We start from the raw sequence: 15,224 nt of genomic DNA, 5'->3' as shown, positions 1-15,224 counted from the left end.
TAGGATTCGCCGACTAATCTGTTTTTAAAGCTGCACTAATTCATATTTTTATATTAACAATGGATCAAAGTGTGTGTGATGTGAACCCCCCCCCCCAGAGAATTCTTATCCGGCTCTCTCCAGGCTCTATGGAGCTTGTTGTCTTGGTTTCGCAGGTGAAACTACTACTACTCTGTTTCACTCTCACTGATCACTGACTTTACTGGAAAAGCTCAGTCAGACACAGTTAGCGACTCGCTGGTGAACTCAGTGTGGCATCTGACTGTTAAAGGGCCAGATATTTCCCTCAAAAACGACAACCAAAAACAGTGCCGAACGGTGTGTGACTGCTGGACGTAGCCATATCAGCTTTATGAGGCCATAACGCGTCAAGCGCCTGTGACTTTGAACCTCCGTTGTGAGTTCTGCATCCAAGTGGCCAAAAAATCGAATTACTGCAGCTTTCATCATCGTGATCATTCATGATGATAAAATGGCCACCGTACGCTGCATGTCATTGTAAGGTTCATGATGTGCATTCACGTGCGAGTAGCATTTAACACGTTCATCTCACACATCGGCCATAACAACTTAGTATGGCAATGTTGTGCTTACAACTTGTTCTGCTGGCCCCCACGTGACACACTAAATAAATGAATACAATCAGTTAGTACTGATTTAAATGCCTGTGTCAAGCTGTTCCTCTTTTCAGCTGCACTAATGGATCCATTTACCTCACTGTCTTTTTATCCGCCATCGGAGAAATCAGAAAAATAATATGAGTCAGCCTGAGAGCGTTTGTGATTACTATAGCAGCAGCTTGTGTCTCGCTGCAGCACCGAACATCTCGTTGGTATGACATAGTGGTCGCTGATAACTGTAAAGCAAACGGAGCAGGGCAAAAAAGTTGAACGTGTCATTCACGTGTCGCCGGGTTCGGGCGTCGGCAAAGCAGCCCATTCCCGCCTGCTGCACGCAGCCACTTCACAGGAAATGGCAAAATCTGAGACTCGAAAGCCCGCTGCATTGTGCTTCAGAGGAGGTGACGGGCGCTTCGCGAGGCTCATTTGTCGCATGCTGCTGACTGAACGACCCATCTGCGCACAAAATGTTTAGACTCCCATTCCACGCAGGCCATTTCCACTTTCAGCCATCCCCTGCCAGGAAAATACCCCTGGTGCACCAGCCTCCTTTTTAACCCCTGCCTGTTACAAATAGCTCCCGCGACTTGGTAACTGCAGGCAAAATTGGGAAAAGATACAACATAAAACAAGTGAAATCATGGAAAATATAAAGTGTTAGCAGGAGTTTTCTTTTCTTTTTTTTATATCCTTATATTTATTCGAGCAACACTTACCTGATGTGTTTGCTTTTTTTTTTCTTTTCTCGGCAATTACCTCCCTGAGAGATAAGAGCTGGCTGTTAGCACTGCCAACAGCCTGAGCGCGCTTCAGTGGTTGCTGATCCCAAAGCCAAAGAAACCACTGAAGATGCAGTGGCAATAAATGGATGCAAGATGTCAGCTCCAAACAATCTCCATCTGTCCATTTGCTGTCACTTATCTGAATTAGGCTGAGCCCACACATCGCTCTGGCCAACTGTGCTCTCCAGCTCTTCCTGCAGAAGACCAAGGCTTATAGGCCTCCAGCGGGCTCCGTATCTACACTGGGCTCTCCTCCCATCCCGGAGGCATCCTAATCAACAATCAAGTGCCTCAACTTACTCCTTTCAATGTGATGGAGCAGCAAAATGCCCACCTCTTTCAAACTCCTTGCCCTCAGTTGGCTTTCTGCTATAAATGTGTGTAGTCTCCTCCTGAGCCCCTCCTGAAGACATTACACAACTGTTCTCACACACTGACGGGACTTTTCGTTTTCAGCTCCCCTTTAAACCAGCATGCTTGATTATATTTTGGGGCATGTTTGCTCAATTTACAGGTATAAATCATATCTTTTTAGACCAAAAAAGGATTTTCTAGCTCCAGAAACAGATATGTAATAAGTATGGGGGAGGAGGAATGTCTGAGAATGTAGACTATAAACCTGTGTATGTGTGTTTCATTGATGTGCAAATAAGCGGAAAATTACCCTTTGAAAAACTGGCAGACATTAAAGCTGCACTAACATTTTGATATCGACAATGAAAGAACCCGCTCGTAGTGACAAACTGGGTTCTACTGAGCTTTTTAGCATCTCTCAGGGTATTGCTTTGGCTTTATGGCCCCCAACTGTACTGTTTTGTTTCTCATCACTCTCCCCAACTTGTTTCCACCAGCAATAGGCATCTTTTTTTTTTTGCTGTGAAAAAGCTCTGATAAACCCACCAAACAGCAGACAGACAAAGTCAGCTGCTAGCAGTTGAACGTTTCGTAGCTAACGAGCCGGATATTTCCCTTCAGAGTAGGTGGAGACCAAACAGAGCTGAAATAAGAGTGAATATTTGTCCCCTTTGGAAGTCTGCTGAGTATGGTTTATTGTGGGGGTTACTCGCTCATTGTGATACACTGTAGCTGCCTAATATTTTCCAAATCTCTGGAACTCGACTGGAGGGACGAGCGGCATTCTTCCAAATGATATTGCCTCATGTGCTGTCTGCACCGCGGTGGCCCGACAGTCGATCTCTCAGGTCGATATGGCGACTGTAAAGGCCACAACATATGATTCACATACATTTCACACTCATCAAACCATTCAGTGACTCATTGTGCCCCGCGTGCATTATCTGTTTCACAACAGAAATAAAAAAAAATGCATTCTCTGTCAGTACAAAGCTTTCTCAGAATGATTACCAAGGTCTTCCTGGGATTAGCGACTGTGCTCAGCACTCACTCTGTAATACAAAGACTAAATCAGGACAAAGGTGCATCACATGGCACGTCAGCACATATCTCTGTAAAGCCGTAATCACTTCAGAGAGGCTGACTGAACTCTCATTTTCTTTTATTCCAACTTTCTGCCCACCCTCTGTACATTAACAGTTGGGATCTGACCGGCAGCCCAATCACCGATTTCTTCTATTACTGCCGACTCTGCATTTGTCACTTCCACCCCAGTTGCTCTGAAGGACTCACTCCGGCAACCCTCCGGTCACAAGTTGGCTACTTGAACATTTAGTCCATAATATTCTGGCCGCGTGACTGGATATTTTTACCTGCTTGCGATTAATTCAGACGGACAACCAGTCCATGTAAAGATGGCATGAGAGGCCCACATGTCCAGGGTACGTACGCAGTCTATAAACACAGAAAGGCAAACATCCTGATATAACCAAGTGCTTGGATTTCATAGAAGCTCTGTCTAGGCTGGCTTCTAACATGCCTGCCAAGGATTTTCCAGTTCATTACAAAATAAAACCGACTTTGTGGCTCTGAAGGTCTTCCTGGGGCTGTGTATGGCAGTACCAAGACTCTTCTTCTGCTGTCTTCTTCAGTTGATATTTACAGTCGTTTTAATTGTGTGATTGTTGCCCGATGTAGTTCTTTCTGCTTGCAGGCTCATGCACAAATATGTAAGTTACCTGTGTGTTTTTGGAGAAGAACAGAGAGGCTGATTTAGACTTCTGTTAATGTTGTATGGCATGAGTACGGGTACCGTCTGTGCACAATGCATGTAATATTCCCCTTCAGTCTCCACAGTGGTCGTAAGGTTATTGCTTGATTGAAATCAGTTTTGAAATCATATTTAAACCTGCATTTGTTGTTTTTGCACGTTGGGGGCAGCACATCAAGCTGAAAACACAACACTGACATGAACTTGTTATAGGAAACAGTTGCTTATTTACACATCCAGTAGACGCGTAGACACAGTAGACACTCGTTTATTTGCGGCCGCGTTTCTGTTCACCTGACGAGCGAAGGCCAAACGTTCACTCCACGTTTAGTTCTGTGTCGATGCCCGCTGTAAATCCTGAGGAAAATATCTGGCTCTTCAGCTGCTAAATGCTCCGCTGTGTTCACCAGCTAGTCGCCAGCTTTGTCTGTCTGCTGTTAGGTGCTGGGCAGGCAGATTACAGTGAGCTTCTAGGGTGTTTTCACTGAAAACAACTGCTTGCTGCGACACTGATGAGAGCGGTGAGACTGAACCACAACAGAAATCACACTATACGAGCAACGCCGTTCACGTTACACATTTGACCCATCGTTAATATAAAAATATGTATTAGCGCAGCTTTAAATATGTCAGAGAAAGAGTGAAAGGTGATTTTAGGCGTTCTATTTAGTGTGCAACATAAGAGTTCGCTGGTGTTTATGGAATGACTGATCCCCCTGTCAGCCCACTCAGCAGACCGATCTGTCCTCAGGTTTGGACCAGCGTGTCTTGAATCAACTCTAAGCAGCGCTGGTGACCCTTGAAGCGGGGATGGTGTGTGCCGAGTCCCAGGTGTGCTTGGAGCTCAATCACAGATTCATACTCGTGTGTGGGGAGAAAATGGCTGCACGGAGTGTCAGGGTGGCTTCGTGGTGAGAGACTCTTCTTCAGCTGGAGGACATGGTTCATGTCAACAAGCAATAATCCTGAATCCCAATCAGCATCTGGGATGATCTGTGTAACGAGTTTCACATTTACCTCAGGTGGTAATTCCCGACAAAGCCGGAAATGATCAGAATGTTAATTAAAGATGGATTTTTAGACTAAGCCATGGCATCGGCCTCACTGGAAAAATCTGTCCCCAGCCATGTGTTTTAAATAGACACGTGACATACTTTTGTAGTTGGCAATTTAAAGAAAAACTGACTTAATGTCTTTAACTGTACAGATGCAGATGCCAGATCGAGAGAATGTTCTAGTTGAAAGAATGTGAGCAGACCACCCTCTGCTGATGGAACTCGTGCACTGCACGTGTTGGGGCGCGTGGATCGTATGAGTATAAGTGTCACGTTGTCTTTGGTGTGGGTGCCGTATGAATGGTCTTACTGCACTAATGCACTTGTGGTTTGTCTTTGTAAAATGTCCAAACAGCTCACATTGTTTGCATTAGTGTCTGTTGTACGTGCCACGCCATTACAGGGAGTGAAAACAGACCACAGGCCAGTTTCGTGTGTCTGCCCAGGAAGTTGACTTTGCGCTGGGGACGTTGTGAAACTGGTCTCTTGCGCCTCTTGGAGCGTTTGACAAGCGGGCCAATGCGAACTACATTTCCCATGGCTCTCTGCGCAGGTTGGGGTTACATGCTGCTCTCCACGCAGTCCGCGCTGTGGCACCGTTAAATGTGGTCCTTGAACGACACATAGCCCGGGCAAATTCGCATGGCCCTAAGTATTAAGGAGTCTTGACCTCGACACGTAACTTCCAACGTAAGTTTGGTCTGCTTTATGCCCTCTGCTTTAGTACGTTTTACTTATATAGTGGCAACTTACTGCCTGTGAGGGTTTGCAGTACAGCTAGCTAGCTAGCTAACAGCTAAGTCGCTAACGTCAGGCGTCGGAAGCCAGAGTTGGCACGAGTTCAGAGTCTGGCCTTGACAAGCCCGATTACCAGCCAGTGTCTGAAGAAGAAACCCTGTCTATTTTTATGAGATAAAGGCCTCTTTACTTCGTCTCTCATTGGAGAATGTCCTAGTAACCTGGTAACTAAAAGCTGTCTCTCTCTTGTCCTCCAGACAAACCTGGGCAATGTCAACTAGCCTAAAATAGATAGCCTGCGTAAAGCTAGCACAAGTGTTGCTGTAGACTTCCGGTTGGAACCTCTTAAAATAGACTAGGTTAAATTCCTACTGTCTGTGTTTTCCCTACAGTCTATTTCAATACTCTTATTTTGAAGACGAACGCAAACAGTTCCTGTCTTATTGTGGCGATTTCACACAGCTCGGTGGCTTTTGCGCTAGGCTAGCTGCCAGTAAGGTTTGCCAGAAGTTTTGCAACGTAACGGTCATCGCGGGTGGACGCTAACGTTAATAAGAAAAGTTATTTTGAGTTACAGCGTTAAGCTTTTGAGACGAACTCTCTGCACTGAACTCGCCCGCTCCTTTGTTTTTGCGTCAGGTGCTGCATTTGTGGCTGTGCAGTCATATCACAAGGTATGTGCGGGACTTCCAGTGTGCCATATAACCTGTGTAACGTTAATGTCAGTCAGTGAATGCAACATAGATAACGTTATAGCTAACGAAGGTAGGAATGTGGGTGATGGCTGGTTTGTTGGCTTGGCGGTTTCAGTACTAGTACTACGTAGATAATGTTGCAGCTAACTTTGCGGTATAAAAGTAACACATGCACGTAGCTATTGTGTTTCTTAAGATATACAACGAAATGAGGCCCCTCAGGCGCAAATGACGTAAGAGGAAGTACTATTGGTCTTTAATTCCTTTTAGTCTGCGGTCCAGATCTAGGAGGTAATATAATCTGAAGAGCAGGAACACTGTTGTTTTTATCAACGCTGGTCACATGTAGTCCATATTTGTCTCCAGTCTGAACTTGAGCTTGGGATGCCTACATGTTTGCGCTTCATACATTTTGCAATGGGGGTCATACAAAGTTCAGTGTGTCGCCTAGTTATCGCTGTGATGTAGACAAACATAACAGACGTGCAAGTATTTCAAATGCGTTTTAAAGGCTGCTATAGAGCATTTGACACACATTTTCCAGTAAGAAGCCAAAGGGATCAACTGCAGTTCATCCAAGTTACGTTACATACAGTTCAATAGTATAATTGGGCGTGTTGGATAGAATTTTATGTCAAATCTGCGTCCATGATATGAAAACTTATCTTGGACTCATAGAACTTGTGGTGGGCATTTTTATGTTATTTTCTGACCCGTTACAGGACAAGTGATTAATCGGTTAAACAAGAGTTGCTGCACTAAGTAAGGATATAATCATTAAACTATGTCACTGCCTAGATTCAGAGTCAGAATCAGAATCAGAAATACTTTATTGATCCCCGGGGGGGAAATTGTACAGTACCGGTGCTCCCATTCAAGAGTAGAAAGTAGCATGATTTAGAGCTAAAAGTATGTACAAAATATAAAAATAAGAAATAGAAAATAAAAATATACACATTTACAGTATTTAAGTGAAAAATAAAAGTAAAAAACATATACAATAACAATGTGTGTATGTGTATATATATATATATGCATGTATTGCACTGTTGTGTATGACTATATATGTATTGTACTGAAACATTTAAAGAATAAATAGTGAGGTAGTATATGAACAGGTGAAGTAGCTCCAGATTTCCAGTCTCTTCCTGAGTGTCGACACTCAGAGGGAGGAGTTGAACAGTCTGATGGCCACAGGCAGGAATGATTTCCTGTGGCGCTCCGTTGTACATTTGGGAGGAATGAGTCTCCCACTGAAGCTGCTCTTGTGATTTGGAGTTTATACAGAGTGTCTTCTTTTCAGTCTGTGGTTAAAGGTCACAGCAGCAGCAGAGAGGAGGAGGAGGGGGAGGAGAAGCGGAGGATGACAATGCAGCGCATCCTAAGTTTCGGGACACTGCGGCGGGCGGCAGCAGCGCGCCTGTTGCTGGTGGGTGTCGCCGTCCCCGAGCCACCGGTAGCATTTTGTTGCTGCGCCCTCCGCCTGTCACTGCCGCCGCCCACCGGCCGGCGCTGGCTCTTGACCTCGGCCTCCAGCAAGGCAGCGCATCAGCCGAAACACCAGCCACCGCAGGAGGAACCACAGTCCAGCTCCACACCTCAAACCCAGGAGGTCCAGAGAGGGCAAGCTGGGCCTGATGCTGCCGAAGTGGACCCCCTGCAGGACAAGTCCAGCGGTCTGGTCCAGAGGTTTAAGAAGACCTTCAAACAGTATGGGAAGGTGATGATCCCTTTACACCTCCTGACGTCCTCCGTCTGGTTTGGAACCTTCTATTACGCTGCTATGAAGTGAGTCTTGTGTTCTGATTTCACGGCTTTTGCATTTGGCCTCCCATTACAGATCAGATTGACATTTGTTTCTAAATTGATTTATCTTTTTGAAGAATGACAAACTGTATTTAATCTGCTGTACAATCTTAACTCTGGTGTCTAGCTACCACTAATTATCAACTTGTGAAAAAGGTTGATTGCATTGTTTTTGGCAGCTATTTCAAATCTGTCCCCTCTTTTATGTTTTTCTTCCCCTCAGAGGTGTGAACGTAGTGCCATTCCTGGAGATGATCGGTCTGCCAGAGTCACTTGTTGGCCTTTTGAGAGACTCGTCAAGTGGCTACGCTCTGACTGCGTACGCCATGTACAAGGTAAGTCATCATTTAACATTTTTGCTCTTTGACATTTTGTTAATAAAAACGCTCAGCTCTTACCCAGCTTAGATTAGCATGTGTCTCATTTCCTCGGCCAGTGTACATTTGAAAAGCGGATACCGTGTATCTAACAAGTGATTTCTAAGTGACGGATTCAGGCGTTCATTTTGCTCTTCCGACCAGCCAGTGTGTTCTTTGTTTCCCTACAGATTGCAACCCCTGCTAGATATACGGTCACTCTGGGCGGCACGTCACTATCTGTTCAGTATCTCCGCAAGCATGGCTACTTGTCCACACCACCGCCAGTTAAAGAATACTTTCAGGACAAAATGGAGGAGACGAAGGAGAAACTGACGGAAAAGATGGAGGAGACAAAGGAGAGATTTTCAGAGAAAATGGAGGAAACCAAAGAACTCTTCTCTGAGAAAATGGAAGAGACCAAGGACAAGCTTTCTGAGAAACTGCAGGAAACCAAAGACAGAGTCTCCGAGAGTAAAGCGTTTTTTAGAAAGAAAAACGATTAACGAATCACGTTTTACAGGTGGCTTCTGAATAAATGATCCTACGTTGGTCTCGACAAGCAGTCAGTGAGTTTGGGGCAAGTAACAGACGGCTCTTCTGGGACTGTTTGGGGAGAAGAGAGAGACATTGTACTATCCTCGTCCTAAATGTTCACCTCACGCATTTCTGTTGTCTGTTTAAATGTCAAATTCAGTCCCTAATTGTTCAAACTCCGCCACGATGCACTGTAAGTGTAGACTAGACAGCAGCTTAGCAGAATCCTGGCAATGCTACATTCTGTCTCCGTCTTCTCAGACTGGATTTACACAGGCTCAAGCGATCTGGACTTTAACTCTTGGTTGGCTGTTCTTAAAGAGACGCTCTGTTGTCATGTCTCTGCAGATACATATGGGTATAAAAACAAAGAGGTCTGGGCTTCAAAGAGATAAAAGAAAACCAATCTGCCTGTGTAAAAACAATATCCATTGAGCATTGCTAATCCTTCTGGTTGTTAATAAAACTTGAAGCTCATAGTTACCTGTGTGCACTACTCCGTCAAAGCCTTTCTGAAGGCTTGGTACCACCTTGTGTCTTTTCTAGTGTAATGAAAGAGGAATTAAGTTTTTCTAAAGTATTTTTATCTGATAGCCCAAACTAATATATATTACATTATTTTGGTGTCTGTACCACTTAATGTATTGACTGAAAAGTTGTGTATGAAATGTCAAAGTGGGATGATTATCAGCAGGTACAGCATGTATGAACAGCAGACGCACTGTAACATGAAGTGTTGACAGTGTGGCAGATGAAATGCCTTTGGGTACTCTGGTAAATAGATCAAATGTTCAGAAATTCAAACGGATGTCCGGTTAAAACTACAACTGAATAAAGTGGAACGCTAATCATCACAAGTTTGTTTGCTGTATTTCTAGGCCGCGTGTTGCCGCTACTGCCTGACTTGTTATGATATGACCAGAAGCGCAACTGGGGCCAATGTTTGGGGAAAATTTCAGTTGTTGTTGATTTTTCGACCCAGTTGTCCCCTGTGAGGACAATGGCGGCTGTAATGCCAAAGTTACATAGCCACCACTCTGAGTCACTAGTTACTATGACTCCACTGTGACCAAGCTTTTTATATAGTTGTGGAGAAAGTATTTAAGTAAAAGTAGCAGTACATGTACACACCCTACTGTCCCGCATTCAAAATCTTACTCAGGTAAAAGTATTGTTATCTAAATATACTAAAAGCTGCAATCAATATTTTTATTGGGGTCATGAAAGGGTTCTAGCAGTGACGGGTAAAGCCTGCTTTTATGTCCCATACATGTACTTTCTGTTCCCTCTCACCGCTGGCGGCAGGTGTTTTCAGTGATAACACCACGCACACCGTTACACACATTTTTCTCAGGAGTTCCATCAGGTGGCCGGAAACACAACTCGGCCACACAATGTGGTTTTTAGTTTGTTGCAAAGGTCTGCCCCCAAGTGGTCAAAAGTCCTCACTGCGGCTCCAAAGTCGAAGTGGCCCGCACAGAGAAATGGTCCCTGTGATGGTTCGTCGTTAAATACTTAACATGTCATTGGATTAATATTTCTGATGCATGGACGTAAGAGTAGCACTCCACTGCTGCAGCTTGTCAAGGTGGAGCCAGTTCTTACTGTTTTACATCTATAGCCGGGCAGCTCAAGTTGTAAGGCATTATACTTTGTAAGATGATCCTGCTGACATCTACCAACTGACTGAGTCACGTGGTGTCTTTCGGCACATTCAGAGAGGCCATATTGCACGCTGTCAACACCCCAAACTAGACTAGACCCAGACGTCCTACATGAGCTCTAGAGGGGACCCCCTTTGGTGGCTTCTTCCTCGTGACCTCAAGAATGTAAGTGTCTGTGCTGTTCCTTCAGTTTCTCAGAGGGACCTTTTTCTCTTTCAATTTGGAATGGGACACCTTGAGGGGGGGGGGCGTCATTTCCTGTGAGTTCATTTACAGTCAACATTGTTGATATAAGAATGCTATAAATAAATGCAGCTTTAAGAACAGCACTTGAGTAAATGTAGCTAGTTTCAACCCCCCCCCCACTTCTATTTGAATGTACGACTAAAAGGTCAACCTTATCAAGTGTTTCACATTCAGATGTTGTAAGAAAGCACAATAGACTTCCCGCCACAGTGCTGGATATTTGTTCCCCGGAGGTAAAAGCACAGGTATGCGGTGGGGGCCGGGGGGGGGGCGGGGGGGGGGGGGTGCACAGCAGGCGGGAAAGTGTTTCTTGTGACTCAGTGGGTTAAGGTCAAGGTACACAGCACTTAGTGAAGAGTCAGTGCGACGGTGTCCAGAAGTGCTCAGCAGATGTAAACATGGCGCTGTCAGGCCGCGGACATGCTCCAGCCTGCCTCCTTCATTATGAATCTTATCTATATGTAAATATGATGGCGTCGCCCGGTGCTGACGGGAAGCGCGCGCGAGCTGCAATGACCTCTGCTGTCCAAACTAATGGACGACTGTTTATGCAGTCCACGGGCCCTCACGCAAAACACCTGTCCGTTCCCCCACAGGGAGCGAGACGCAGGGGACGGAGCGGCGCCGCCATTCCTGAAGACAATCTGTGCTCCTTGGGGCGCGAGTCCGTGGCCAAACATGACTCAAGTGTCAAGATGCCTGTGGGAAGCCTGAGGTGAAGCACAGGTGAGGGAGGAAGGAAGGAAGGAGGGAAGGAGGGAAGGAGGGAAGGAGGGAGGGGGGAAAAAAACTGTCCAAACTGTCTGAAGTCTGTGATTCTTCCTCTGCTTTACATCTTTCCTTACGAAAGGTCAGTGGGCTCATCGTCCACATGGCTGACAGGCCGCGTGTGCGCCGGAGAGTCGCAGTCGAGGTCACGCCAGTCGAAACGGCTCGAGCCGTGACCGTCTTTGAGGGGGACGAGTTCAGCGTCACGCGTTGTAGACCCTGTGATGTTTAAGTGACAACATCAAACAGAAGGGAACAAACTTGGTGGTATCTAAGCAGGCGGACAGTTTTGGTTTCAAATGTCTGGGGTTTGAGATTCACCTCCATTGTACTGGGGGGGGGGGGGGGGGGGTCTCCATCATGTGGTGCTCACAGCATTGAACATTTTACAGTTCAGCAGCATGTCGTTCCAGATTCACTGTCCCCATTGTAATGGACAAATCACAGTGCAAACTGATGCAAAGTGGCTCGAATTGCTGATATTTGCTGATTATCCAGAATAATGGGGACACTGCCTCCTGACGGACATGTTCCTGTTGAATCTTTGAAATGTCAAGCGTGGGGGGGGGGGGAGTAGTCCACTTACCAGCTTCTTTTTTTTTTTTTTTTTTTACAGGGCCTTCATCCACATCTCAAGCACCACAGTGACCTCAGTGTCGAACTGCTCAGTAACAGCTGGTTGTATATTGGTCGTGACTCCTTGATCTGCATTGCTAGAAAGGCGTAAAATAGTGTTTTTTGTATTTTGTAATTTGGGTGAACTGACCCTTAAAGCTGAAAGAGTCACGCTAGCAACGAGCAGCAATGCGCTTCCAAAAACGTTGACTTCTAGCCCCTCGTATGGGTCCAGACCCCAGAACCCTGGATCCTGCACTTCCCATAATGCACCTCAACAGCGTCCTTCATAGGCTGAGCTTCTGGTCGAAACAAGAGGGGATAAACGTTTCGTTTCAACGTTTCACTGCTTCCGAGTGCAGACAGAACCTTTTGCATTTGTGTCCACTGGTCCATCAGGGTTAAATTCTCAGACTTTAAGCCACAAAGGACATTATGCAACTGTTTTACACTTTTATGAGAAGTACACTTGTTAACATGGACATGCCCCCACCACTTCTCTGATTACTTGTCTGAAAATTGTCCCAAACCCCTAATTTGATATTAAAGTCGCAGGTGCTCTGCCGTCCGTGATCATGACGCCATGGTGCTGATGTCAGATGAACCGCGCTGGTTGTTCAGTGATGGGAAACACACGGCAGTCCTGGGCTGGCCCGACTCACTGCAGACCAGGAACTGTGGCAGTCCTGCTGAGGTTAGCACAGTAGACGCTAGCACACTGGGCTAACATGAATGTCGAGACAGGGTGTACTTGCAGGGGGATTTTGTGTTACGGCTTTTGACTTGGCCGACATTAGCTGCCCTTGTTCTTCTGAGTTTTTCCACCTAGTGAAGCGGGGACTCTATATGTACATAAAGCACTACATTTCAGAGAGCTCACTAACTCAGTGATCGCGATTAAAATCTGTTTGAGGTCTGATCTCAAAGGAAGCAGTACTGCCTTCATTACAGATGTTGGTATTTCCTTCAAACCAGTTTCCAGACACGAGTGAGCATTTAGACACTGCTTCCTGATGAAATATGGAGGTGAAATACTTAGTACTAGAAAGCAGCCCCCCCCCCCCCCCCCCCCCGCCCCTTCTCTGTTTCCTGTCTGATGCTAAAAGCCTGGGAGAGGCTCGGACTCTGGAGCTGCATCATGTCTCATCTCCGAGCAAACTGCAGCTGATGTATGCATGATTTCCTCTGCATGGTCTTCACCAGTCTGCCAGCTCTCCGAGTGTGTGTGTGTGTGTGTGTGTGTGTGTGTGTGTGTGTCGTCGGAAGACAGTGAGTCAGGAGGAAATGTGAACGGTATCAGGGCGACTGTGTGCTCCTTGCAGTGTTCTGCAGCTAGGAGGTTCACAGAAAGGACGGGGAGGCGGGGCCCCCGGGGGCCCCACCCTCCCTCTGCACTTGTAAGTGAGGCTAAGTGCTTTGAACATTAGCTTTGTTTCGCTCCTGTGAATGTTATGACAAGTTGCCAGATGGGCCCTGTCTATAAATAAACCGGTCTTGCTGCTGAAATATACAGAAACCTATGTTTTATGCATTTCATTACTTTGCGGGGCTCAGTGAGTCATCTGCTCCTAGCTCAAGAGGGTCTTTGCCAGCGACGGAGGAAGAGGAAGAGGAAGAGGAAGAGGGAGGAGGTTTTTAATGTGACCTTTTACCGCGCCGCGGTCACGAGTCACATGCGGCCAAGTACTCCGGCACTGTCGGCTGCGGAAGTGGTCAGTTCCTGCTTTTTCCAACGATGATGTCACCAGGGTTACCTCGGCTCGGGGTCGGTTTTGACGCGTTACAGTTTGAGACATGGAGCTATCAGTCAGGGGCACTTACCAGCCAGGGAGGGAGGGAGATTCAATAGTGCGGTTGGGTTGCATTACAGGAACTGTGTGACCCCGCAGGTTGTTTTTTTTGGAGCTTGACTTAGGGCCGGCCGTACAGGGGATTAATGCCGCACTCATGTTATATCACCATCATTACTTGTTTCCGACTTGTAAATAGCATTCACATCAACGTCCCGGTTGTATTTATGATAAGAGCTCCAGTTTTTCCAGAAGCTCTGATATATCCGACTTAAAGTGTCTGAACAGAGCGCCGCAGGAATGAGTCCTAAAAGCCGGAAATGAGTCAGCAGGGTTGGGGTTAGGGCTTTTTACACTTCCAGTCCCCTCGTCTGGAAGTCAGTGGGGTTTTCTGAATAGGTTTTTGGTCAGACGCCTGAAATAAGGTCTGTGGTTAACACAAGCTTCAGAGATTTCCACGTTTTGTTCTAAACACGTCGGTCGATACCCCACTCGTGAATTTCGAAGCTTTTAACGTGTCTTAAAAAAGGGCGGTTGCTAACAAGCGGCTAAATGAGACTACAGAGGTTAACGTCGTAAAGTCATCGACTCACCAGTCGGCCTTGTGTTCATGCTCTGTATCTTATCTGTCTATATTCTTAAGCTTAGCGGTGGTGACGTTGAAGTAATGCGACCGTGGTGTTTATAGCCTAACGTTAGCTTTTTGCTTCTGGCGATTCCATTTACGCTACAAAAGCCAAAAAAGTGGTGTTCATTGGTGAAGATTATCCTGCTGAACAAAAAGCATCATGAACTTTTGTTTGCCACAGGAGCTTATTTTCCCAAAATCCCATCATTGGCTTTTTGTGGAGGGGAACCAGGGCGATGCTAACCTTCCGGGTCGGCCTACAAAAATACGTCATTCCTGCCAACAGTCTATTGGCAAACAAACATGGATGCCGCCTTGCAGCACATTGTCCGAGCTAATTAAACCCAAACTTAAACGCACAACGTTATATCGTCAGTGGCCAGTCATTTCAACCTGTGACACTACCCATTAGCCAGGACCAGAGAACACCTCTTTGGCGCGGACTCCACAGAGCTCATGGTCCAAGGCTAGATCAGATCCAGGCCCTGTGCAGTGTAGGAGGGCATCCAGGGGCTGCCCAAATGTACAAACAAAACACGTGTGTTGACCACTTGATGATCAGTGACGCCGTCAGCTTTCCAATCGCCACCGGTCGGCGCGCCACCGGGTCCAAGTCCTGCGTTTGAAGCTACTGTGACCTCGCGTAGCCTAAAAGGCGTCATCGCGGCCAACTGAAAGCGTTCAGATTTGGGGTTCGCCGATCCGAGAGGTTGCCGATCCCGCCTTGGAGCCCGCTCACGTCGATTGGCTGAATCGGGACAGGTAAAGAGCCAAGTGGCGATCACATTACAAAGCTTCA

General features: G+C 46.3%; 1 protein-coding gene across 1 annotated transcript; it reads left to right on the top strand.

Moving 5' to 3' along the window:
- The first annotated feature begins 5,178 nt into the window (after positions 1-5,178).
- Positions 5,179-9,565, top strand: LOC139290380 (uncharacterized protein C18orf19 homolog A-like). The gene is made up of 4 exons (XM_070912149.1): positions 5,179-5,272; positions 7,319-7,803; positions 8,045-8,156; positions 8,369-9,565. Exons 2-4 carry the CDS (start codon positions 7,379-7,381, stop codon positions 8,681-8,683), a joined length of 852 nt encoding a protein of 283 aa, XP_070768250.1. The 5' UTR covers positions 5,179-5,272; positions 7,319-7,378; the 3' UTR covers positions 8,684-9,565.
- The last annotated feature ends 5,659 nt before the right edge of the window (positions 9,566-15,224 follow it).

The sequence above is a fragment of the Enoplosus armatus genome, chromosome 9 (assembly GCF_043641665.1).
Source record: "Enoplosus armatus isolate fEnoArm2 chromosome 9, fEnoArm2.hap1, whole genome shotgun sequence".
In the NCBI taxonomy this organism is placed as follows: Eukaryota; Metazoa; Chordata; class Actinopteri; order Centrarchiformes; family Enoplosidae; genus Enoplosus; species Enoplosus armatus.
Note: the sequence above shows the minus strand (reverse complement) of the source record. Positions and strands in the feature narration are given on the sequence as shown.